We start from the raw sequence: 27,058 nt of genomic DNA, 5'->3' as shown, positions 1-27,058 counted from the left end.
GCCCGTGGTCTCCCGCGAGGTGTTCGGTTCGGTGGTGGCCTTCGGTGTCTCACCTTGGTTGGCGAGACCGCGGCTTTCTCGACATCATTGTTCTCCTGGGAGGTCGGCTCACTGTCAAACCCTCATGATCAGAGAGCGAGAGTAGATCGGTCTTGTCGATGTTGTAGCCCAAAATTGTCTCGTCGAGGAGACAATCTTCTGGTGTGTGGTCGATGTGACAGTTGTCGCAGACTATGGCGACAAACTGTATGTTCTGGGGGGGTTGATGGAGCTCCTACTGGTACGCAGCTCCCGGGTTCCATAGTCCGAACGGGAAGAGGCGACCTAGGCAAGATGGCAAGGTCATCGAGATCGGAAAGTTGTCCTGAGCCTCGGGATTGATCGGTGGTAAGCATAATCACAGATCGCCGAGAGCGTTGGTGGTGAAGGCGAAGTTGCCAATGTTGATGGTGCGTACGGGGTAGGCCTGTGGGTTGATGTTGACCCGGCCTGCCCCATCAGCGATGAACATAAAGGAGCCAAAGGTTAGGCTCTCTCCTAGCGGAAGGTCGCCGGAAGCAAAAGAATATCCAATCCAAGATTGGTCCCCAGCCGACACCGCGAGTGACTGGTGCCAACTGATGGTGCAAAATCCTATCAGATCCCTCGGTAGGGGTCCAAGTGCAGCTGGAAGTCTTGGATCAGAGATCGCACACATGGTTTATCCAGGTTTGGGCCTCCGGAGAGTAATATCCTACATCATGCTTGTTTTCATTAGTCATGGTGGATGGATACCTCATGCGAGGAGTTACAATGGTGTATGAGATTGCTAACCGAGAGTTTTCCTATCTGATGACATATGACCTAGGAAGGGCCCTTACCTCCCTTTATATAGGCAAGGAGGTCTAGGGTTTACATAGCAGTAAATGCGATCTGGGGGTCGTCGTCCGTTGCCTTGGAGGGCACGAAGATCTCTGGTGCTCCCCTAGGGCTTCCTTCATACTGTGGGCCAAGTGGGCCCCCTGGCGGGCACCGAGGCCGGGCTTCCCTAGAGAGCCACCCTCAGTGCAGGACCCTGTCAGACGTCCTCGCACGGGTGGTTCAAAATAAGGTACTTAGCGCATAAGGATTTCCAGGTTGGACGCCTGTTGTGTAGTGCATGAGGATTTCTAGGCTGGACGGATGTTATGTGACGCATGAGGATTTCCAGACTGGATGCATGCTGTGGACAGCCTGCTAGTTGAGTGGCGCGCCTCCCACGCACCCACCAAGTGCCAGGCGAAAGGACTTCAATACAGTGTCACGTGGGAGCTCTCGCAGCATAGGAATGACTTTGTCTTTAATGGCGCATCAACCTCCAACTCATGTCCTCGAGAAAGTGCTCGAGGAAGGTAGGTTGTGGGCCATGGCGTGACTGCTACGTAATTTCGTTTACACCGTTCTTTTGGTGGACGGTTGGTGAGTAGTAGTTCCTTCAACGGTGGATGCGCGACCACCGCATTTGTAGCGTAATGATTTAGCATGGACGGGCTCTTTACCCACTTCCCCTTTAATACACGACACGCACGGGTGCGCGTACTTCAGAAGAAAAAGATTATGCCATGGCACACTTACCTAAAAAGAACTGTCCATCGGCATCCGCACGCGCATGGGATGCGTTCGTAAACGACGACAAGATGATTTCGGCAGTATGCCCTTGCACGGTGTGCGCCAGCTGTGTGTCCACCTTTCCTTGTTGCCCTCGCCTTTTCTCGTTTTCACTTCACGGCTACCATGACACGCCAGATCTTAGCGCGGAAACCCATAGACATATAGAAGGCCCACCGCCCCCCAGAGGAAGAGCAATTTGTGATAATCTCCCCGTGGCCACCGAGCCGAGGACGCGTGCGCATATTTCACAGAAAGACAGGGTCCGGCGTGCAAAAGGCGCAGGCATGTAAAAACTGCCCGCAGGGCCGATTCCCAGCCCAGGATTCTGGGGGGCAGGGGCAGAGAGAGGAAGGGAAGCGCCGTGCCCAACAACTGCAAGAGGGTGAGCGAGAGGGGGCCAGCCATTCCTCTCTTCTCTACCACCTACTCCCCTCTCTCTCCTCCCCTTCTCTCTAGGATCGCCAGCCAGCCAGCCAGCGCCAGCCAATCGCGCACCCACAGCGCGCGCGCCTCCCCCCGAGAAAGAAGAAGAAGAAGCAGAAGAAGCAGAGGAACAGAGAGGGAGGGAGCAATCACTGGTCGAAAAGTGAACAAGTGTTCTTGGCCTCCGGTCCTCTCCGCCCGCCATGTCCATTGGTAACCCATCTTCTTCCTCCTCCTCCGGCCGCCTCGAAACTGCTTTCCTCCCTGCGGCGGCACTCTGCTTTTCCGGTCCCCTTCCATTTCGTCGCTGCATCTCTGCCTCCATTTCCCTGTTAATCTCCTTGATGGCTAGGGTTCTGGTTCTGTTTCTGCGTTCCTGATTCTTGGAATACATTTTTTTAGAAGAAACATTCTTGGAACATATTCAGCTGTTCCATCCTCGGCCCTCCATGGCCCTCGATCGCCGCTGCACAGATTCGAAATAAAATCGTAGTGTTAATTAACTCTGATTTGCTGGTTCCTCTCCTGTTGTGTCCCCCTTCGATTTCCACACGTTTCTTGCCGCGTCGCCAACGCCGAAGGCCGTACCGTGATTAATTAATGGTTCCATGTGACAGATGAAGGCTATGGCCCTACCTGGGACAGCGACGACGAGTACGACAACTTCATACGCAAGATGAACCCGCCAAGGTGAGGCGCATCCACATTCACATGCTGCTGTCTCTGCTTCTGCTTCTGCTCCTGCTCCTGCTTCTGCACCCCCAAAAAGATTACCCTCCAGTTTTTTACCGTCAGGTCTTGTTTCTTAATCCCGGTCTGTGTGTCTCGTTAACTGCAGTATCATCATCGACAACGATTCGTTGGTGGACGCGACGATTGTCAAGGTATGTTTAATTTCCTACTAGTTCATGGTTTTCTGTGACAGATATTGCAGTCAAGCGTGCTGGTTTGATTTATTTTTCCTTTATTTTGGTGGTTACAATTACAGGTTGGTAGTGCAAACGAGTATGGGATTCTGCTGGAAGTGATCCAAGTCCTCATGGATCTCAATCTTGTGATAAGCAAGGCATACATAACCTCAGATGGGGGGTGGTTCATGGATGGTAAGATGTTACACCTAATAAAATCTAATAAATGATGCCTTTGATTTCCTTGCTCTTTTTGTTGATATGGTAAAAATTCGTGCTGTTTCAGTTTTCAATGTGACTGATAAGGAAGGGATGAAATTGAAAGACAAGGCTGCTATTGCGGAGATTGAGGGCTACATCCGGAAGGTATGTAATCCTGAGAGCAATCTTGCCATTTTCAGTTCACCAGTCATGTATGATCATCCAACATTCCAGCGCACTGACAATTGAAACATTCTTCGAATGTCTAGTCCTTGGGCGCAGATTCAAGATACATGCCTGCTAAACGGAGATCGGTGGGTGTCGCCGCTTCAACGGACCACAATGTCATTGAGCTGACAGGGAGCGACCGTCCAGGCCTGCTCTCTGAAGTCAGCGCGGTGCTGGCAAGCCTCAAATGCAATGTGGTCAGTGCTGAGATTTGGACCCATAACACCAGAGTCGCAGCCGTGATGCGAGTCACCGATGAGGACACCATGCTAGCCGTCACCGACACCGTGAGGCTTGAAATGATCAAGGAGCGACTGTCCTACCTTCTCCGAGGAAACAATCTCTCGCGAGGAGCTGCCATGGCAGAAGCATCGGGGACTTCTGCCACAAATACCGAGAGAAGGCTGCACCAGATGATGCTTAGTGACGGGGACACTGAAGAGTTTCATGGGCATGTCCCAGCTCAACCTCAGAGGCCTAATGTCACTGTTCGGAATTGGAAAGACAAGGACTACTCGGTGGTGACCATCCGGTGCAAGGACAGGCCGAAGCTTCTGTTCGACACTGTGTGCACCTTGACAGACCTGCGCTATGTTGTCTACCATGCAAACATTGACGCCAGCAATAATCAAGCGTACCAGGTGAATACACACAACCCAACATATCCGGTCCGGGCAGTCGCTGCTATCATGTAGTAGGCTCATAAGATTTCATACAAGGAAATGTGTGACCTTGCTACTGTTTTGCAGGAATTCTATGTAAGACATGTGAATGGATCTCCAATGAACACTGAAGCTGAAAGATTGAGAGTCATCCAGTGCCTTGAAAGTGCAATTGAGCGCAGGGTATCTGAGGTAACGATCCATGAACTTATCAAAGGTAACTTTGCCAGAATTATTTTCTTATGAAGCCCAAATTTTGGCTTTCCAGGGTGTGAAACTTGAGCTGTGTTCAAATGACAAGGTCGGCCTCCTGTCTGAGGTCACCCGCATCTTCCGGGAGAACAGCCTGACTGTCACAAGAGCAGAGGTGAGCACCAGGGGCAGGACAGCCGTCAACACATTCTACGTCCGCAGTTCTGCGGGGGAGATAGTTGACCAGAAGACCATTGATTCCATCAGGGAAGCCATAGGACATAATATTCAGGTGAAAGGCCACCCTGAGGCACCACCTGCACCCCAGAAGAAAGAGTCCCCGACATGGTTCCTCTTCGCAAACTTATTCCGGCCAAGGTCTCTCCCTAGTCTTGGAATGTTCGTGCGGTAATGCTCTCATCGAACTCCGGGAACTTCTCTGTCAATCAAGCCTTAACTGCTGAAGCGGTCCGTGAGAATTGGAGCCTACATTTGGCTCCAGTAGTGCAGAGTTTAGTTTACATACATTATATTGTGTTGCTCATAGACCATCATCACCTGTAAATATGCATTGTACATAGAGTGTAAATACAACTGTAGGAAGTACTACCAATAAGGAATCCGGAACCGTTACCGCCTCGGAGAACATGTCCTCTTTTCCGAAAAAAGAATCAGGTGAAGAGAAAGGTCATGGAATTTCGCCGTCTTCTATCTTCCATGGCGATGATGCCGAAAACGAAAGGCCAAGTCGGCCTGCTTGGTTCTGGAATTATTGTGGCAATCCTATCCAGCCACCGGAATCTGCACGACAGCAACGGGCATCCGATTCTGTGGAGGGCGAGCAGATGCAGGTCAGTAGCCAAAAAGCATCATCCCCTATCGTCTTCTTCGCCGAAGCATTGCTGATAAGGACATGTTGCATTAGCGTTTGTCTGTATCCTAACAAGACCGAGTAATAAACACTCGTGAAAAAGCAAAATTCAGCTCCTGTGCTGTGTCTGATGACATGCTGCCCTGTCACCTCACACTAGCTCCGATATGCGATCTCCGATCGATGCCGCGGTGGCGACGCCTGCTGATGGGTGGGGAGAAAGCCAGAAGAGAAGACCAAGCCAGGCCGGAACCAAGAAATAGGTATGGTAGTGGTAGCACGCAATGAGAGTTAGTAGTTTGGGATGTTTATTTACCTTTTAGGTCCTCATGTGTAGCGCTGCTTTTGGGCCGTCTTGCGATGGCTGATTGGCTGCCACATGTGTGTTCCATGATTGGTGACGTCTGACCTAAAAAGGCATATGGGAAAAGGAAAGGCATGGAAGCAAGACTGATACATAAATAATGCACGCTGTGGTGAGTTCAGAAGAGCTCAAGGCATTGCTGAGCAGTGAAAGCCGCTTTGTGGCTCGCGTGATTTGCAGAGGAGTTTGGTGTGTGCACCATCAGGCGCACGCACGCACAGGCTTAGTGGCCACTTGAAGCAGTGAGATGGTGACAACCTGAAGCTGCTCCAGCCAGATGCACCAAACTTCTGGTACAGGAGACGACCAAATGCGATAGGAGATGTAATTTGCAGGGTGGCAAACAGAGCTTCTCTCTGAAATATGAGCAGGCTACAGGGTTCAGAGAGAGAAAAAACATGCCAAAAAGGGCACCCATCACTCAAAGTGACATTGAACAGTATGTCACCAATGATTAAATTCCAGTGTAGGATGTCTTCCCATTAATTTGGGAAAAGCGACGAGATGAACAGGACTGTGTTGGTTCGGATACATCTGAAGAGTAACACTGCGCATACAAGAAATCAGGACAAAAAAAGCGAGCAAAATCGATTCCTGGGCTACATCAGATTACTACTATTACACGAGCACAGCACTCTGGAGCAACTCATTCTCGAGTGCAAGAAACATAACGCCTCCATCCACATCAGCGTTTGCAATATGATTACTCTTTCCGGCGTGTCTTCGACATGAGGTGGCAAAGGCAGTTAAAACGGGGCACGCCAGGGTCACCAGGTGCATGCCTAATTTTCTATCTCCACTACCCAGCGCAAACTGGACTGTGATAGCAACATGATCAGCATATCATCACCTCCTCCTTTTTTTGCCTTTTCCCATCTGCCCGCATTTAAAAGCGCTTTCTTGTTCTTGAAGAAAAGCCATTGCTTTGCCATACTTTTCAGACCTCTCTTGCTCGTGTCTCGCCCTCTCCTTCTCTTTCACAGCAGCCATGAAATAACTATCTTTGCGAAGCTCGGACATCGCACCTCTCTTCTCGCTCTTCACTTGTTTCTTCAGCTTCTTCAGGCGTGCCCTTTCTCGGTCAGGATCGTAATCAAGACCCTTTACGTAACTGCACCAAAGAGAAGAAGGATGTGTGAAATGCATAATTAGACCTTTTCAACAACAGAACAGGACAGGCCAAAAACAGAGCACAACAGAGACAAGACACTGGCGACACGGAATGACAAGTATACATACTTCTCCTCAAATTTGGGATTCAGCTGCTTGATTGGTTCAGGCTTCTGCTTTCGCATTTGGAGCGGCTCTCTTGAAGCATGGTGTTCGTCACTTTTCTTCTTAATCAAGTCGATGACATCTTGGAAAATTTCTTGTAACAGGGCAGGCAACTCGGATTTTTCCATAATTTGTTGCAGCAGAGAAGAAACTGGCATGAAGATTTCTGGAAAAGAGCAGAGCCCTTCATGTATAATTACAAAGCCCCTCAAACATTCAGCCACAGACAGAAGTACACCAGCCCTGTCAGAAAATGTATGTTTATATAAGATAAATATATAACATGTAAAACGGCAACTTCCAGTATCCAATCATGAGTCCACTAAAACCAGGTGCTCACTTGAAATTATCTGATGCGAAGAATGGGGAATCAGGATCCATGCTCATTAGGTCGAGGATATTCATACGATTCACCTCATGCACTTGCTCACTGATATGAAGCCATGGTTTCAGTGTCTTGAGCTCCATAAACTGGTCATTGATCTATACCAAAGGAGATTCAAATTAATATGAAGCAGCAAGCTGAAATGTATGCTCAACAACTGGATTCATACTTACCTGATTGCTAACTTCTCCTTTAAGTGATGTTACCAAAAGAGTTTGCAGAAAACTGATAGCTTCAGGGCAGAACTTTTTTGATTCTTTAGTAGCCTACAGATTGAAATTTGCAGACATGATGAATATTTCCTGCTGTAAAAGTGGTGGGAAGGAATTCCATGTGTACTTGGGAATGAAGGAACAGAAGAAATTCAGCTAATTGGCTTTTGCCATTCAAGTTATTCATGCTAATTAGGTCTCTGGAGCATACAATATGTACTCATCGGGAAGAAAGATAAACTAATACACAAGATAATGTAAGGCTGGAGAGCATACCGCAAGCACCATGGAGCACAAGAAAGAACCAACAGCTGCATCTCGGCCAGACTGTATAGGACATCGCATCAGATATTCGCACATAAGCAGAAGCATTGGAGTTGCGACAGCATGCCGGAAGTCGGAGCAGGGGAATATAAGGGACCATAACCTCAGGAGAAGTAATGTCTTCAAACTAGGCAAGCTGCTTTTTCCTGTAAGTTTAAAAAGACCACATAATAAGGATGGCAGATTAATGACAACAAAACCAATTTCCAGTTTAAAAAAGAATGGCCTCAGAAACCTGGAACTTTGATGTCTTCACATAGACGAGCACGTGTATGAATAAGTCGTTCCCTAGCACATATTGCAGCAAAATATGGTGTCTCTCCACTCATCTCAACTAAGGGTTTAACAAGGGTCTCAATTACTTTAAACTTCACCGGACTCTGAGTAGCTAAAACTGCAAAGTACTGCAGGAGAACACCGTAGAAAACCTGCAAAATATTTGAGGATACATTGATGGCTGCAATGGGAATGATAATGAATAATTAAGTAAATATACTTGGTAATAACCAGATGAATTTAGTTTACCACATACTTGCATTTTCTTTCTGTTTTCAGGTGTGAGCCTTATTGAATTGCAAGTACGTATCCGGCTTATAATCTCAGCTATTTCAGTTTCTGAGCGACCATCAACCAAGGAGCATAGATCTTGTAAGTTGTTTGGTGCTTCTATCACGAAAGGAAGATCTTCATCCTTGCCATGTGATTTTTGCTTCGCATTAGATACTCTCTTCAAATTTTGTGCATTTGTTTTCATAACTTTTTCCCCAATAACTTGCTCTTTATCTTTGACATCATCCTTTTCATCTTCTTCTACAGCAACCTCATCGTCGTCACTTTGCTCCCAGTCCCTTGCCGGCATATTACGGAAGTCATCATCACTTGAATCCTCTTCATCACCAGCATCTTCTTCATCCTCATCCTCATCTTCACCACTGTCATCACTTCCTTCATCGCCAGATGCTACACCTTCACCTATCTTTCTACCCTCATTCTCATAAATTTCGTCAACCCAACCTTTTTTCCTTTTTGTTGGCTCGTCAAAAGAGAAGGAATCACCAAGATCATCGCCAGATATAGGTTTTGAGTTATCCGCCCTCATATGATGATCACCATCCTCGCTATCATCATCTTCTTCGTCAGAGGACTCAGCAGTTCCAAGCATCCGCTTGTGACGTTCCTTCTACAATGTCATTAAGCATCAGCAAGCGATTTAATATCAGTACTTCCATCAGCAAAAACACCACTGATGTGGTAGAATTATAAGCTAAACCTAAAATCACACTAGAGTTCACAAAAACAACTGTAGGATGGACAGAAAAGGCAAATTTTAAATATGCAAGCAGCAGATCGGACGAACCTCCAACTTCTCAAGACGTTCTTTTTCTTCCTGAGCTAGTTCTTCTGGGGTTTTTGTCCTGTCTGACGGGCGAGCACGTTGATCCATCACCATTTCTTTCACCAGTTTGTCGTATGCATCTGGCTTTTCCTGGAATGCAACAAACAATATGCAACTTCAGTTCCGGGAACTGACAAAGATAACATATTTACAGGCCCATGCACAACAATCAACATTTGCGAAATTAGAAGTGGACATGCTGCAATACACACTTCATCCCAAGGTACCAAATGAGAGGAGCGACTCCACCAAGGACATGCATATCTCTAGAATAGAGACATAAACTGGTCCACACAATTTAAAGCAAATCAACTAATGGGCTATCATGTCCAGTCTACTATTTTCTCTTTTCAAGCTTACATGTGCGTGCAGTGTTCGGGGTGTGCACCGACTTCTAACAACATAACATAGGTTCCACCCATGCTGCCAGCTCAATTGTCGACTGAAAGCTATGTAATATAATGAATAATCTTGGGCTTGTTGATGATCTAAATAGGAAGACAAGCAGTAAATGCTACCTTATTGAAAATCTCCTTTCCGGTCAGACCAGATGAACCTTTATGGATTGTACTTGAATTGTTTTTATGTGTGTTCACTCTAGCTGACTCGGTCAGGGATAGAAGTGCTGGCGTCTGGGCCAGCAATGCAAAATCACTATCTAACTTGTCAACAAGATGTTCATCCTCTTCCTTTTCCTTGGCTTTTTGGGCCTGCAACAAGACAAAATTATGTTAACATATCCACTTCATGCTACAAATAGGGAAACAGAAGAATGCATAATAACAAGTATAGTGTGTGCAAAACTGCAAATCATGTACACAACCCAACAGACCTGCAATACCTCTAATGAGGTCATGCATAAAGCAACATGGAACTATAATGGAAATAGGAGGTGGCTGGATTGGAATGAGTCAATACTATAGTATTAGGAAGTTAAGGAGTCTAATATGTCCGAGTTCAAGCTGTGCATCCAGTATATAAGAATGATATCCTCTGTTTATCTAATCCCTCACATCCACATATATCTTGACCGCACTGATAAACACTTGGTCATTTTTGTCATGGAAGGCACTAAGGCAGACATACAAAGCTATATCAAGGCTTCTTTTGATTACCTTTGAAAACAATTTGGAAAAAAGCAAAGACCAAGAGTTGAAAACAGTGAAATAAGCATCATGTATCGAACCAAATAATAATTTGTAGGGAAAAGTCGAAACAGTTTATTTAAGTTTCAGAATGATAGGAAATGTTCTAGGTGATAGCCCAAGACAGAAACAAAAAAGGCAGCAACAGAAGGAATAATGTTTTTTATACACAGGATACTCTACCTTGTAAAATTTACTCTTCAAAATGATCTCTGACATAACTTCCTTTTTGCTCTTGTGACCCTGCAAATAGGAGTAACTAGATTAAGCACACAGCATATCGATTACAGATGAGATCTAAATGTAATTAGTAATTCCTAGGAAACATTACATGTGTTTCTCCGGGCAGGTCAGTTTCTGAAGGGAGATCACTACTTTGGAGAGATAAGCGCTTCTTTGAGAGCGTGTTACCTGAAAATACAAAAGGTTAAGCACATTAAGCAAAATAGAAACATTAACATCAGTTCCTGTAGATGGGGATTCTAATCCTCATAAAGCTTTAATATGTTAACATAAATAATTTCTCCAATAACACCATCGTACATTCCCAACGCTGAGCCTAGCAAACTAAGTGCCAAAATTGAAACTAGGTCATGTGTGATATAGGGAAAAATCAGTGGTTACCAAAGGTGGAGACCACAAGGGATTTTAGATACTGAACAATAACAAACATTGATAGCTAAATCAAATATCTACGGAAGAAAGTTATGTTATGCTATCTCATCAGTTTTACTTGGTACAACCCCGTCCCAGATTATTTTGAGTCAGACAAGTCAAATTCCTACCCATGTTTTGGATTCCAATTGTTATTTGCCAACATCAAGAAATTCTTGCCAAGTCAGAGACCTAAATTCAATACAAATTCCAACACCTGTATGAGCCCGTAACACTTGCATCCCTCAGAATAAATAGAATGAAGAAATTTCAGAATCTCTCAGAGCAAGCCTAAAACTAGGTGTCAGACTACAGTAATCTACAGAATCTCTCAGAAGAACAAGCAGAACTCCAACAGGTTTGTTTTGCAGGCCATCGACAATAAATTAATTTATTTTGGATTGACAACATATATCTTTTAGTCTTTTAAATGCTCTAATCCCAGTTTATGTGTCCAGCCTTTGGCCCCAGGAATCTACATGACAAGCAGAACTTCAAAAGATTTGTTTTGCAGGCCATCGACAAAATTTTAATTTATTTTGGATGGACAACATATATCTTTTAGTCTTTTAAATGCTCTGTTTCAGATAATAAACTAAAAGCTAACTTAAAATACCACAGTAGTTTGTAAAATACTAATGTAAGATATATACATACATAACACAGGAGACTCAGAAGTACCCCACAAAGCACAAAAATATGGGCTTAAAACACACCTTCTTCATCACTGTCGTCACCAATAGGCACCTCCTCATTGAAATCATCATTTCCCAATAGCGTGTGAGAATCCTCGTCGTCCTCCTCATCGGACAGATTGAATTTGCTTGCTCGTTTCAACTTCGCCTAGAAATCATGAGAATGGGGGGAAACTTTACAAACTCTTGGACACACACCGTCGCCGTCACTAAAATGAGAAGGAGCACTTCAACCGCAGACTTGCAATGCATGGCACATACTGATAGACGGAAATGAAGGGGACAAAACATGCATACATTTGTTCCTATAACACAACAAGAACACTGGTTTCCCTATTTGCATCTCTACTAATCCGTGCAGTTTATGTGTCCAACCTTGGACCCAGGAATCTCGTTGTTGACTAGAGAATGCTGCGCTAACAGAGTGACTCTGGATACAACGAGGTAAGTGGCACATACCATGTGCTCTCGCTGCTGACGGAGGATGGCCTTGTCGTACTCGGGCAGAGTCTCGTCCCTCTCGCCGATGCGCCGGTCATGGAAGACCGACGACTTGGCGCTCTGCTCGAACTCCTTGAGCAGGGTGTTCTCCCTCTGCAACCAAGCCATGCCCTGGCATCAGGCCAAAGAATCGAGCTTCGCCCGAAAATCGCTCGGTCTATCAGCGCACGTTACCTTGTGGATGGCGTCGGAGCGGGAGCGGGAGGTGCGCCTCTCCTCGCCCTTGCGCTTCTTGCCGAGCACGTCGAACTTGCGGCGCGACCAGATGGCCTCGAAGGGGTTGCTCCGCTCCGCCCCCGCGGCCGCGGCCCCGCGCGCCTTCATGGCCACGGCCGCCGGGCCGCTCCTCCCCTTGATGTTGCCCTTGCCTTTCTTGTTATTATGCTTCTTGTCCGCCGCGGCCGCACCGGCTGCCGTCGGCTTCGTCTTCGCCATGGCCGAGACGGAGCGCGACGTCGCGGGGCGGCGGCGAGGTGGTGGCTCCGCGACGAGACGGGCGGCGGCGGCGGCGTGGTGGTGGCGGCTCCGCGCGAGGGAGGTGTGTTTTGTGCAACGCCCCCGCTATGGGCTGTCACCGTTTGTTTCGTGACCTAGGCCTGGGCTACAAGATGGGCCTCTTATTGCATCGCTTGAGGCCGGGTCCCGCACGACAGTCGCAGGGCGCACAGAGAGGGAGCAGAGGCCGTTTTTTTCAGAAAAAAGAAAAGAGGGAGCAGAGGCCGAAAGAACTGCACCGAACGAGCACGAATGAAAGCAAGTACAGTAGAGCTGAGTAACGGGCTAAAGGAATAAATTAGTATATTTCTGCTTAGTTGGAGGAAAGAGAAGAGTAGAGAGAAGGTAAGCGGGCTCTTCGTGAAGAGCTAGCTCTAGCACGTGCTCCTAGGCACTTTGTGAGAATGAAAGGTAAGCCACATAATAAAAAAGTAGTACACTCTTTTGATCTACTATTGTACATGTTGGCGGGTTGTAAATGACATGGCACTAGCTTATAGCCAGCAGCTGGCTATACTATTAACCATGCTCTGAGGAGGTTTGGGCGGCGGACGCCGGGGGCGGGGCCGGCCGTGAGGCAAGGGAGGCACGCGGGATTGGGCGCGGGGTGCTGCCCCTCCCTGGTGGTGGCGGGTGACGGCGCTGGAGGGAGAGACGAGAGAGGGGATGTGAGGATCGGTCTCCTGGCTGCTATAGGGTTAACGGGGGTGGGTGGACCAACCTGAGAAGTTTAGCTGGACCGATGTATGCTGACTGATGGACTCTCTTCTTCTTGCTTTTTTTCCTTTTCAATTAAACAGAAGATTGAAGAAAGGGACCAAGATAGCGAAAATCCATCTATGCATCCGAGTTCATCTGCATCTGCGCTGATGAAAAAAATCAAAATAAATACTAGAACAATTCAAAAAAATCCAAAAAAAAATTGCGTGGTAGAAAATTTGATGCGTGAGGCCCGCTCCAAATTTCAAGTCATTTGGACATCTGAGCAGCTCTCAGCAAAAAAGATAAATTGGGCGCCTGTAAAATAGTTTACTGTTAATGTATTGTTTTGGCCCGATTTGTCTTTTTTGCTGAGAGCTGCTCAGATGTCCAAAAGACTTGAAATTTGGAGCGGGCCTCACGCATCAAATTTTCTATCACACAAAAAAATAGATTTTTTAAAAAAAAATTCTAATTGTTTACGGATTTTTTTCTCACCAGGTGCAGATAAGCCTGGGCACCGAAACGCCCTACTCCCAAGATAGTTATTTCTCTGGGGTCAGATAAATGTGGGGACTTAAATTAAGTGATTTGGGGATTTTAAGTTTTTTACAAACTTAAAGATTAAAAAAAGTACAAATGTGTTTGAATTTAAAACCTAACAAAACCAAACCTTAAATGGACTCGAAACGTACGAAGTGGATTTAGGCAGTGAAATTGAATCATGGGCAGATTCGCAAACTGGAAGAAAACCACAATCTTCCCGGCGGTTCAAAATGCATTCCCAAGGAGTGTAACATAAGTGTGGGGTATAATACATACTCTCCCTCATTCCGATTTGTTGAGCCTATCTCATTATCTTTTTTCTTTGTAAGTTCTATTTTTATTTCTTTCCCACATCTGTTTGTACATGAGATGCATTAAATTCTTGCATGTAAGAATTAAAAGAAAACTGTGCATGCAACATTTCTACCCATTCGGTGGTCATGACATGCATCCATCGCAGTTAATGGCGATTAAAGCCTGTATTAATATAAATTCAATGTTTAGACATTAAAGGCTCATTAGTGATAGCGGCTAAGAAAAAATAGATGTCTTTTACAAGCGTCAAGGGTCAAGGCCTGGCGCGGGAGTTGTATCCCACGTGGACTTCGATGAATAAAGCTTTGCTTTAAACCCAAAAAAAGGAGATAGATGCTGGCCTCCATCCATGCTGCCCTTCTGCCCCTCAAAAAAAAATCCATGCTGCCCTTCATAATTAACACATACTAATATTCAATGATGTAAAGTGTTTCACTTCAATGATCTACTGTTTGGATCCACATATATGCTCCACAAGATCATTGAATAGTTGCACGTGCGCTTGTTTATCTTAAAGTTGTCACAACAACATGCTTTGCATCTTGTCCCGGGAGGCGGACATATACTCCGGACTACTTAAAATTAAGTGGGCAAGCTGCCCCTTCGCTCTCATCCTTGACAATCATACTGTTCAAGGTTACACAATGGGTCATCACTTCCCATAGTGTCTCCGGATAATACTCATTGCCGCTCCACGAACAATACCTCCATGAATTTGAAGCACTCTAAATGATTTCTACATATCCTTCATAACACGTTTTTGCATTTGTGCAAAGAGATGTCGTTTGTTACCTCAGGGATGGGTATAGCCTTCACAAATTCTGCCCACCGAGTAAAGATATCATTGGCAAGGTCGTATCCCATGGTGTAGTCATGCCCGTTGACAGTATAGTTGCATGTCAAAGCATCCCATCAGAAAGTCTCTTGAACATATGTCACTGCTTCCAATATGATGGTGACCTCTTTGGTGTGACCTTAGTACTGCTCGCGCAAACATGTCAAGCAGTTCTCTAAAGTCGATGCAAAAAAAAAAAGCAGTTCTCTAAAGTACTAAAGTTCAAATACTAATCCACTGATTAGAGTATCTCTAACTGATCCCACAATATTTAGAGGAGAGTATCATTTAGAACAGTATATTTGCTCCTATAAAAGAAGTGTGGTTTCTAACCGAATCTTTAAACTTAACTCCCTAAAATTTACATTTGATTCATACATTTCGTCGAATATTTCCTATGCATCTCCGCAACGAGCGGCGATGATGATGACCACGCCAGGAGGAGCAGCGCCGGCGCAGGCGAGGAGGGGACGCATCATCGGCAACCACAGGACGTCCGCCCATGTCCCTCTTCTTCCCCGTCGTTGGCTTCTCTGCCCTGGAGGCAACAACGCATGGGTCACCTCCTCTACATCGCTTTTGTTCGCTCATCTCAAGCTGCGACCAACATATGCATCTCACTCAGTGGCGGATCCAGGATTGGAGCAAGCCCAGGGCCCCCAAAAAAAAATTTTGTCGCGAGAGAAAAACTTAACGTCCATCAGACTATAGCTACCTCAAATATGGCTCAATTACACCACAAATTTAGAATTTATAAACTCAATGCTTAAAAATACAACAAAAACTACGAACAGTATGTGAAGTAAAAAGAGTACCAAATCAATGGCTTGCTTCATCAGTTGCTTTCTCAAGTTGAGATTGAAGGCGGTGGTCCCATTTCTGCAGTTGTTTCATTTTCTGGAGTTGCTTCAGTCCTCTTGGCCCCTTGAATCCCTGCTAAAACTCCGGGTGTAGACACTTCTGTTGCGGCCACAATGAAAAATATCTCGTCATCTTTTATTTCTACAAAATGAAATGAAATTGATATTAACAGTGGCAACAACAACATTCACATTCGAATACAACTCAAGTGAAATTGAATGTTTGACAGCAGCAATGAACCATAAGCAGTACTGTAGTACAGCAGTAGCAAATCCAAACATTACAGCAGTCTAGCAGATAAAAAATGTTCAGAAAACAACAAGTTATAGTCTAGGTGTGCCCAGCCACTTACACATCCGGCAGCAGAGAGCAGTCCTGCGCGTGGCGGAGAGCAGGAGCCAGCAGATCGGGCGAGACGGCGAGCTGGGCTGCGCGAGCGGCGGAGTAGGGCAGCAGGCGAGCAGGGGACGGCCGGACGGCGGGACGGGCGACGGCGCGAGCAGCGGAGCAGGCCAGGCGGATGAGCGGCGGAGTCACCAGCGGTCGTCACGAGCAGCGTAGGCCGGAGGGCACGGGCGAGCGGCGGATTCATCGGCGGCCGTCACGAGCGGCGGAGGGCGCAGGCGAGCAGGGGACGGGGAGTCGGGGCGTGACGTCTGCGCGTCGGGGGCGAGCGGGACTGCGTCGTGCGCCCTGCGCGCGAGTGTGAAGATCGATAGCCTGGGCCCTGGCTGTGTTTTTGGGTAAGCCCCGGGCCCATTTAGAAAACATGGCTAGGTAATAACAAAAAAAAGCCACGCCCCGGGCCTGGGGCCCAGATCCGCCCCTGATCTCACTCTCGTTGTCATTCCACTTCCCGGCCCTCACCCAACTCACTATCGACCTCCCAAGAGGAGCCGTGTCTCTTCCCGCCTCTCCAGCTTTGTTTCCCGTGGTCCCACTTGAATTTGTACAAGGCTGCCATAGCCGGAGCTTCGAACCTCGACAGACCGGCGCCTCGCCTGCTCCTGTATGAGCCCCATGCACACACTATGGCAGCCTTGCGCCCCCATAGCACGTGCAAAGTTCCTGCAACCCCTCGTTGCACACGCCCGCGACGATGCCGTTCCAGCTGGCCGTCGTGGCCAAGCTGGGCTTGGCCTCGCACGCCCTTGGCTGCACCCTCACACTCGCTACAACAACGCCCAAGTGTTCTCCACACCACGCACACTGCCCTCATCGTAGATGCACGCATGCTCCACATGCATGTCGGCGAGTTGCCGTGGAGCTTCCATGCGTGTGTGCACGGAGCTTGGAGCTACTTGAGGGCAACGGGAGAGTGGCAGACCGCGGTGGGGTGCAGCGGCGGCAATCCGAGGCTGTGTTGCGACGACGAGGATGAAACGAGAGGTGCGGAGGCGTCTTTGGAGCAATTTTTTTACTCCAGTCAGCCGCGGGGGAGTATATTTAGAAACGGGGGTAGTTGGAGTAAAAACTATATCCTCCTCTAGAGATTTTGAGGGATTGGTTAGGTGTCAATTAGAGGAGGAAAACCAAATTTACGGGGTGAGATGCTCTTAGGGCATTTCTAACCGACCTCCTATCCGGCTATAAGGGAGGATAATTTCGTTTTCTTTCATCTATGTCGCACCTAGCCGATCCCTTAAACAGGTTAGTGGAGTAAAAAAATTACTCTAACCCCTATCAAAAGGCCGACGGACCAAGGGGGACTCCTCCCCCCTTGGTGGCAGCCCTCCCTCTCCCCTAACCTATATATATTAGGGATTTGTGCTCTTGATATACAAGTTTTGGCGCCTCCTCTAGTTCTTCTTGTTCTAGTTCTAGTTGGTCCTAGTTGACTACTTAGAGCTAGGCTAATCCTATTGTCCTCATAATTAGAAGCCCCATGTGGTTCTAATCTCCCCCTGATTCTCCGGCGATGATTAGCTCTGGACGGTGAAGCGCTGCCGGATCGTGAAGGCTGCATGCTTGCAACCAAGTAGAGAGGCCGTGCTTTGGTCTTCGGTTCGAGGGACTGTTCATGGGCGATACGAGGGACCGTTCATCGACGGTTCGAGTCCTCTAAATACGATCTACACCGACACGTTCTTCTTCCGCTGCAACTTGGTGACGGTAACGATCGTGATCCCAACCCGTTATGCATTTTCATATTGATCTTGGGTGATCATAGGTGCGCATTTTTGTTTTCTACTACGTTTCCCAACAAGAAGCTCGTCGGGGACGGGTGGCGCCAGCCTCGGGCGTGGGATGAGCAGCTCGCCGGGGACGGGCGGCAGAGCAGCTCTTCAGCCCGATGCACTGCATTCTCCTTGTCGCCACCGTGGTTTGTCGCCTCCTCCCGTCCTCCCCGTCGAGAACTCCTTGGGCGGCAGCATCCACCGCAATTATGACCTGCTCCTCCGGCACCGGCTCCCCATCCACCACTGCATACTCGCCCTCCCGGGGGTCCGCCGGAAGCTGCTAGCCCGAGTCATCTCGCACCCGCAGGCGCTGGCGCAATGTGAGCAAATGCTGACACACATGTGCCTCAACGTGGCGCGTGAGGCCTTCGAAGACACGGCTGACGCCGCGGAGCACATCGCCGCACACGGCCTCCGGACACGGCCGCCATCGCATCCGCGCGCACCGTCTAGCTCTACATGTCCATGGCCAACGTGCGCGCCCAGATCCTCGCTGATGCCGTGCAGGATGATACGTCTCCAACATATCTATAATTTTTTATTGTTCCATGTTATTATAGTATCAATCTTGGATGTTCCAGTTGCTATTTTTTGCTTGTTTTTGACTTTGCAGAATATCAGTACCAAACGAAGTCTAAATGCCACGAAACTTTTTGAAGATTTTTTCTGGCAATAAGAGACCCTGGAAGCTTCGGGAGGGGACAAGAAGATGGAGCAGTAGTCCACAAGGCACCAGGCCGTGCCCTGGTACCTTGTGGGGCCCACGTAGCTCCGTTTGACCTAACCCTGCCTATATAAATTCTCAAAAATCAGGAAACCAACATGGAAGTCCACAAAATACTTTTTCCGCCGCCGCAAGCCTCTGTTCTCGAGAGATCCCATCCGGGGACCTTTTCTGGCACTCCGCAGGAGGGGGATTCAATCACGGAGGGGCTCTACATCAACCTTGCTGCCTTCCGGTGCTGCGTGCGTAGTTTACCACAGACCTACGGGTCCATAGTTAGTAGCTAGATGGCTTCTTCTCTCTCGAGGTTCTTCAATACAATGTTCTCCTTGATGTTCTTGGAGTTCTATCCGATGTAATTCTTTTTTGCGGTGTGTTTGTGGGGATCTGATGAATTGTGAGTTTATGATCAGATCTATACATGAATATTATTTGAGTTTTCTCTGAACTCTTTTATGCATGATTGTTATAGCTTCGTATTTCTTGTCCGATCTATTGATTTGGTTTGGCCAACTAGATCGATTTATCTTGCAACGGGAAGAGATGCTTTGTAATCGGTTCGATCTTGCGGTGCTCAATCCCAGTGATAGAAGGGGATATGACACATATGTATCGTTGCTATTAAGGATAAAGAGATGGGATTTATTAATGCGTGAGTTTATCTTGTCTACATCGTGTCATCTTGCTTAAGGCGTTACTCCGTTCTTTATGAACTTAATACTCTAGATGCATGCTGGATATCGGTCGATGTGCGGAGTAATAGTAGTAGATGCAGGTGAAGGAAACATGCCCTAGAGGCAATAATAATGTTATTATTTTATATTTCTTATGCATGATAAAGGTTTATTATTCATGCTAGAATTGTATTGATTGGAAACCTTAATACATGTGTGAATACATAAACAAACAATGTGTCCCTAGTGAGCCTCTACTAGACTAGCTCGTTGATCAAAGATGGTTAAGGTTTCCTAACCATGGACATGAGTTGTCATTTGATAACGGGATCACATCATTAGGAGAATGATGTGATGGACAAGACCCATCTGTTAGCTTAGCATAATGATCGTTCAGTTTTATTGATATTGCTTTCTTCAAGTCAAATACATATTGCTTCAACTATGAGATTATGCAACTCCCGGATACTGGAGGAATACCTTGTGTGCTATCAAACGTTACAACATAATTGGGTGATTATAAAGATGCTCTACAGGTATCTTCGAAGGTGTTTGTTGAGTTGGCATAGATCGAGATTAGGATTTGTCACTCCGAGTATCGGAGAGGTATCTTCGGGCCCTCTCGGTAATACACATCATAAGCTTGCAAGCAAACGACTAAGGAGTTAGTTACAAGGTGATGTATTACGAAACGAGTAAAGAGACTTGTTGGTAACGAGATTGAACTAGGTATGAAGATACCGACGATTGAATCTCGGGCAAGTAACATACCGATGGACAAAGGGAATTACGTATGATGACATAACGGTTCGACCGATAAAGATCTTCGTAGAATATGTAGGAGCCAATATGGGCTGATGTCTGCTAGACTACGTCGGCATTTCCCCAAAGAGGAAGGGATGATGCAGCACAACGATGGTAGGTATTTCCCTCAGTGATGAGACCAAGGTTATCGAATCAGTAGGAGAACCAAGCAACACTACGTAAACAACACCTGCACACAAATAACAAATACTCACAACCGACATGTTAAAGGGGTTGTCAATCCCTTTCGGGTAACGGCGCCAGAAATTGGCACGAGGACGGGAGAAAGTTGTAATAATTGATAGTGGCTTCTCTCGAGAAAAATAGCAAACGGTGGGTTAACAAATTACTGTTGGGCAATTGATAGAACTTCAAGTAATCATGACGATATCCAGGCAATGATCATTATATAGGCATCACGTCCAAGATTAGTAGACCGACTCCTACCTGCATCTACTACTATTACTCCACACATCGACCGCTATCCAGCATGCATCTAGTGTATTAAGTTCATGGAGAAACGGAGTAATGCAATAAGAATGATGACATGATGTAGACAAGATCTATTTATGTACAAATAGACCCCATCTTGTTATCCTTAATGGCAATGATACATACGTGTCGGTAACCCTTCTGTCACTGGGATCAAGCACCCTAAGATCAAACCCATCACAAAGCACATCTTCCCATTGCAAGATAAATATATCAAGTTGGACAAACAAAACCCAAATATCGGAGAAGAAATACGAGGCTATAAGCAATCATGCATATAAGAGATCAAAGAAGACTCAAATAACTTTCATGGATAAAAAGATAGATCTTATCATAAACTCAAAGTTCATCGGATCCCAACAAACACACCACAAAAAGAGTTACATCATATGGATCTCCAAGAGACCATTGTATTGAGAATCAAACGAGAGAGAGGAAGCCATCTAGCTACTAACCACGGACCCGTAGGTCTACAAAGAACTACTCACGCATCATCGGAGAGGCACTAATGGCATGATGAACCCCTTCGTGATGGTGTCTAGATTGGATCTGGTGGTTCTAGACTCTACGGCGGCTGGAATTGATTTTCGTCGACTCCCCTAGGGTTTCTGGAATATTGGGTTATTTATATAGCAAATAGGCGGTTCAGGAGGCACCCGAGGTGGGCACAACCCACCTGGGCGCGCCTGGGCCCCCAGGCGTGCCCTGGTGGGTTGTGCTCCCCTCGGAGCACCCCTAGGTGCTTCTCCGGCCCACTGGATGTCTTTTGGTCTAAAAAAATCCACAAAAAGTTTCACTGCATTTGGACTCCGTTTGGTATTGATTTCCTGTGATGTAAAAAACATGCAGAAAACAACGACTGGCACTTGGCACTATGTCAATAGGTTACTACCAAAAAATGATATAAAATGACTATAAAATGATTATAAAACATCCAAGAATGATAATATAGCATCATGGAACAATAAAAAATTATAGATATGTTGGAGACATATCAAACATCCCCAAGCTTAGTTCCTGCTCGTCCTCGAGTAGGTAAATGATAAAAACAGAATTTTTGATGTGGAATGCTGCCTAACATATTCATGTCATATTCTTTTCTTTGTAGCATGGACATTTGGACTTTTATATGGTTCAAGGCAATAGTCTAGTTTTGACATGAGACTTAAATACTCAAGCATATCAACAAGCAACCATGTCTTTCAAAATATCAACGCTAGAGTAAGTTATCCCTAGCCCATCATGCTTAATCATTGATCCATTCATGAAACACACTCGCATATTAGCTACACCGAATGCTCAAGTACGATCATAGTGCCTCCTAGTTGGTGCTTTATGAGAGAAGATGGAGACTCCAATTAAAAATAAAAATTGCATAAAGTAAAAGAAAGGCTCTTCGCGGAGGGAAGTAGGGATTTGTAGAGATGCCAGAGCTCAAAAGCAAAAAACTAAGAGATAAAAACATTTTGAGAGGCATATTTTTCCCGCCAACGAAAACGACTTAGAGCTCCCAACACTTTCCATGCTAGATATATCATAGGCGGTTCCCAAACAAAAAATAAAGTTTATTCCTTTTTCAACCATACTTTCACTTTCCATGGCTAGTCGTATCCACGGTTGCCCTCCATACCAACACTTTCCAAGGAATTTATTATTTGACAACATAAAGTAAATTCATTTTTCATTTTGGGACTGGGCATCCCTAATACCTTTGCCTTACTCTTGTGCAATGACAAGTGAATAAACACTCATCGTGAGAATAACACATCTAGCATGGGAAATATCGGCCACCCCTCACCACCTCGCGAGCGGTACGACCACACAAAAGAGAAATTTATTTTGAAAATTAGAGATGGCACATAAAAATTTACTTAGAACGGCAAAAGAATACCGCATATATATAGATATAGTGGACTCATGTGGCAAAACTAGTTTAAATGATTTTGGATGCACAAGTAGTGATCATACTTTGTGCAAAATGAAGGCTAGCAAAAGATTGAGAAGCGACCAACCAAGAAATGAATAATCTCATAAGCGAGCATTAAGCATAATTAACACCGAATAATGCACCACAAGTAGGATGTAATTTCATTGCATGACTATTGACTTTCGTGCTTGCATAGGGAATCACAAACCTTGACACCAATATTCTTACTAAAGCATAATTACTCATCAACATGACTCACATCATCATATCTCAAAACTATTACAAGGAATCAAGTTTATTTTGTCCAATGATCTTCATGAAAATTTGTATTATATCCTTCTTGGATATCTATTACTTTGGAACTAATTTTCATGTGTTGCTTTTGATAAGCTCGAAAAAATATAAGTGAAGATCATGGGCATATATTTTCTCTCAAAATAATTTAAGTGAAGCAAGAGAGAATTTCTTTAAAAATTACTAACTCTCAAATAAATCTAAGTGAAGCATGAGAGCATTTCTTCAAAAATACTAAAGCACACCGTGCTCAAAAAGATGTAAGTGAAGCACTAGAGCAATTCCATAGCTCATAAAGATTTAAGTGAAGCATAGAGAGCAATTCTAACAAGTCATGGCATAATTTTGGCTCTCTCAAATAGGTGTGTCCAGAAAGGATTCAAGACTTAAAACACAAAGAAAAACAAGCAAAGATTCATATCATACAAGATGCTCCAAGCAAAACTCATAGTATGTGAGGAATAAAAATATAGCTTCGAGTAAAATACTGATGGTCGTTAGAAGAAAGAGGGGATGCCACTCGGGGCATCCCCAAGCTTAGTTGCTTGCTTCTCTTTGGATAATAGCTTGGGATGCCATGGGCATACCCAAGCTTAGGCTCTTCTTACTCCTTATTCCTTCATCCATCGTAACATCACCCAAAACTTGAAAACTTCAATCACACAAAACTCAACAAAATCTTTGTGAGATCCGTTAGTATAAGAAAACAAATCACTACTATAAGTAGTGTTGCAAACCAATTCATATTTTATTCTTGCATTATATCTACTGTATTCCATCTTTTCTATGGCAAAAACTCTTCAAAGGAAACCATAGAATCATTAAAACAAGCACACAACGCAAAGAAAACAGAATCTGTAAAAAAACAGAACAGTCTGTAGCAATCTTGATATTACGAATACTTCCGAAACTCCAACAATTCTGAAAAATTAGGACGACCTGTGCAATTTGTATATTAATCTTCTGCAAACAGAATCATAGGAAAATCACATTTCTGTGATTTATGAAAATTATTTGCATGAGTGCAAAAGTTTCTGTTTTTCAGCAAGATCAAACAACCATCACCCAAGAAGATCCTAATGGCTTTGCTTGGCACAAACACTAATTAAAACACAAAAAACACAATCATAACAGTATCATAATTGTGCAAACACTCAAGAACAGAAAGCAAAAAACAAAAATAAATTTTATTCATTGGGTTGCCTCCCAACAAGCGCTATTGTTTCACGCCCTTAGCTAGGCATAAAGCAAAGATCTAAGTTTTGTCATCTTTGTTTCTAGATCCATAAGATGCCCTCATGATTGATTCATATGGTGGCCTAATTATTGTTCTAGGGAAGTGTTCCATTCCCTTCCTTAGTGGAAATTGAAATTTAATATTGCCTTCTTTCATATCCAACACGGCACCGATAGTGCGTAAAAATGGTCTACCAAGAATAATTGGATAAGACGGATTGCAATCAATATCAAGAACAATAAAATCTATCGGCACATAATTCCTATTTACAAGAATAAGAACATCATTAATTCTTCCCATAGGCCTTTTAATAGTAGAATCCGCCAAGTGCAAATTTAAAGAACATTCTTCAATATCGGTGAGACCAAGCACATCACATAAAGATTTCGGAATTGTAGAAAAACTAGCACCCAAGTCACATAAAGAAAACACTCATAATTTTTAATATTGACTTTGATAGTAGGTTCCCACTCATAATTTTCTACGAATTGAAACTTCTAATTCCAAATTTTCTTCTAAAGCTTTCATCATAGCATCGACAATATGTTTAGTAAAAGCTTTATTTTGTTCATAAGCATGGGGTGAATTTATCATGGATTGCAACAAAGAAATACAATCAATCAAAGAGCAAATATCATAATTAAAGTCTTTGTAATCCAAAAGAGTGGGCACATCACTAGTTAAAGTCTTGACCTGTTCAAACCCACTTTTATCAATTTTCTCAACAAGATTTTCACCCTCCGAATTATTGGGATGCCTTCTAGCTAAAGTTAACTCTTCTCCAATCCCTTTATCATCAATTTTAATTTTACTAAACAAGGAATCAATAGAAGAAACACCAATCATTTTAAGATCTTCATCATTTTTATGAAAATAATCACTAGAAAATGCTTTTTCTAAAAATTCTCTTATAGCTCTAAGCTTAGCGGTTCTTTTCTTACTTTCATCCATAGAAACATAAAGAGCTTTAATTGATTCCTCAACCTTAGGCACAAAAATTTTCATCTTGAGAGTTTCTACATCATGGGAAATTCTATCAACACTTCTAGACAAATCATCAATCTTATTCAACTTTTCTTCTATGGTAGTGTTGAAAACTTTTTGCGTGTTGATAAATTCTTTAATATTATTCTCAAGATCAGAGGTGTTCCTGTTATTATTATAAGAAGGATTTCCATAGGAATTACCATAATTATTAGAGGAATTACTAGGAAAAGGCCTAGGATTAAAATTACCTCTATAAGCATTGTTATTGAAATTGTTTCGCGAGATAAAATTCACATCTACGGCATCACTATTTTGCTCAATCAAAGTAGACAAAGGCATATCATTGAAATCAATAGGAGCACTTTTACTAGCAACCAATTTCATAAGAGCATCAACTTTTTGACTCAAAGAAGAAATTTCTTCAACTGAATTAACCTTTTTACTAGTAGGAGCTCTTTCGGTATGCCATTGTGAATAATTTGCCATAATATTATCAAGCAATTTGGTGGCTTCACCCAAAGTAATTTCCATAAAAGTACCACCCGCGGCGGAATCTAAAAGATTACGAGAAACAAAATTCAACCCCGCATAAATTTTTTGTATGATCATCCAAAGATTTAACCCATGAGTTGGGCAATTCCTTAGCATCATTTTCATCCTTTCCCAAGATTGTGCAACATGCTAATGTTCAAGTTGCTTGAAATTCATGATCTGGGTTCTAAGGGAAATAAATTTTGCAGGCGGAAAATACTTAGTGATAAAAGCATCTTTGCACTTATTCCAAGAATCGATACTATTGCGAGGCAAAGAAGAAAACCAAAATTTTGCAGAATCACGCAAAGAAAATGGAAATAATTTCATCTTCACAACATCATGGTCCACATCTTTTTTCTTTTGCATATCGCATAATTCTACGAATGTGTTAAGATGGGACACGACATCCTCATTAGGAGTACCGGAAAATTGATCTTTCATAACAAGATTCAGCAAAGCAGTATTAATATCACAAGATTCCGCACTAGTGGCGGGAGGAGCAATAGGAGTGCCAATAAAATCATTGTTGTTGGTATCTGAGAAATCACACAACTTGGTGTTCTCTTGAGTCATTGTGACTACGCAACAAGATTGCACTCAAAAACAGATCTGGCGAAAAAACGGCTAAGGAAAAAGAGGGCGAATAAAACGGCAAATTTTTGTGAAGTGGGGGAGAGGAAAACGAGAGGCAAATGGCAAATAATGTAATTGCGAGGAGATGAGATTTGTGATTAGGAACCTGGTAGATGTTGATGATGTATCCCCGGCAACGGCGCCAGAAATGGCTAGTTGACGGGAAACTATCTTGACTTGATCCTCCCCAGCAACGGCGCCAGAAATTCCTTTTGATGTCTGCTAGACTACGTCGGTATTTCCCCAAAGAGGAAGGGATGATGCAGCACAACAACGGTAGGTATTTCCCTCAGTGATGAGACCAAGATTATCGGACCAGTAGGAGAACCAAGCAACACTACGTAAACAGAACCTGCACACAAATAACAAATACTCGCAACCCGACGTGTTAAAGGGGTTGTCAATCCCTTTCGGGTAACAGCGCCAGAAATTGGCACGAGGACGGGAGAAAGTTGTAATAATTGATAGATCGAATGCCAAATAAAATAAAGTGCAGCAAGCTATTTTTGTATTTTTGGTTTAATAGATCTGAATATAAAAGCAAAGGAAAATAGATCGCAAAGGCAAATATATTAAAGAAGAGACCCGGGGGCCATAGATTTCACTAGTGGCTTCTCTCGAGAAAAATAGCAAACGGTGGGTGAACAAATTACTGTTGTGCAATTGATAGAACTTCAAATAATCATGATGATATCCAGGCAATGATCATTATATAGGCATCACATCCAAGATTAGTAGACCGACTCCTGCCTGCAT

At 44.4% G+C, this 27,058-nt stretch overlaps 2 protein-coding genes and 1 long non-coding RNA gene across 3 annotated transcripts; 1 reads left to right on the top strand and 2 right to left on the bottom strand.

Annotated features, from left to right (window-relative positions):
- Positions 1–2,216: 2,216 nt before the first annotated feature.
- On the top strand, positions 2,217–4,891 carry LOC123122054 (ACT domain-containing protein ACR4; the record flags this gene model as incomplete). The annotated part of the gene is given in 8 exon segments (XM_044542187.1): positions 2,217–2,265; positions 2,670–2,742; positions 2,891–2,936; positions 3,041–3,155; positions 3,247–3,326; positions 3,431–4,030; positions 4,139–4,243; positions 4,320–4,891. Coding segments are annotated over 8 exon segments (1,365 nt in total). The 3' UTR covers positions 4,656–4,891.
- Positions 4,892–5,895: 1,004 nt separating this feature from the next.
- LOC123122053 (nucleolar protein 14) lies at positions 5,896–12,659 on the bottom strand. Its single transcript, XM_044542185.1, has 14 exons — positions 12,240–12,659; positions 12,024–12,158; positions 11,586–11,712; positions 10,547–10,626; positions 10,399–10,458; positions 9,589–9,780; positions 9,032–9,160; positions 8,207–8,854; positions 7,910–8,102; positions 7,627–7,820; positions 7,312–7,404; positions 7,094–7,236; positions 6,718–6,996; positions 5,896–6,589 (listed from the first exon to the last, which is right to left on the bottom strand). The coding sequence occupies exons 1-14, from the start codon at positions 12,498–12,500 to the stop codon at positions 6,325–6,327; spliced, it is 2,799 nt and encodes a 932-aa protein (XP_044398120.1). The 5' UTR covers positions 12,501–12,659; the 3' UTR covers positions 5,896–6,324.
- Positions 12,660–15,290: 2,631 nt separating this feature from the next.
- Positions 15,291–16,487, bottom strand: LOC123125092 (uncharacterized). The gene is made up of 3 exons (XR_006461279.1): positions 16,169–16,487; positions 15,771–15,957; positions 15,291–15,552 (listed from the first exon to the last, which is right to left on the bottom strand). It is a non-coding gene; the product is annotated as an uncharacterized lncRNA (long non-coding RNA).
- Positions 16,488–27,058: the final 10,571 nt, after the last annotated feature.

Source organism: Triticum aestivum, chromosome 5D (assembly GCF_018294505.1).
Source record: "Triticum aestivum cultivar Chinese Spring chromosome 5D, IWGSC CS RefSeq v2.1, whole genome shotgun sequence".
NCBI lineage: Eukaryota > Viridiplantae > Streptophyta > Magnoliopsida > Poales > Poaceae > Triticum > Triticum aestivum.
Note: the sequence above shows the minus strand (reverse complement) of the source record. Positions and strands in the feature narration are given on the sequence as shown.

Coding starts and splice junctions, on each gene's coding strand:
- LOC123122053 (XM_044542185.1), bottom strand. CDS start 12,500: ATGGCGAAGACGAAGCCGACGGCAGCCGGTGCGGCCGCGGCGGACAAG. Junction 12,159..12,239: donor GCTCCGACGCCATCCACAAG/GTAACGTGCGCT, acceptor GCTTGGTTGCAG/AGGGAGAACACCCTGCTCAA. Junction 7,405..7,626: donor TGTGCTCCATGGTGCTTGCG/GTATGCTCTCCA, acceptor TTCAATCTGTAG/GCTACTAAAGAATCAAAAAA.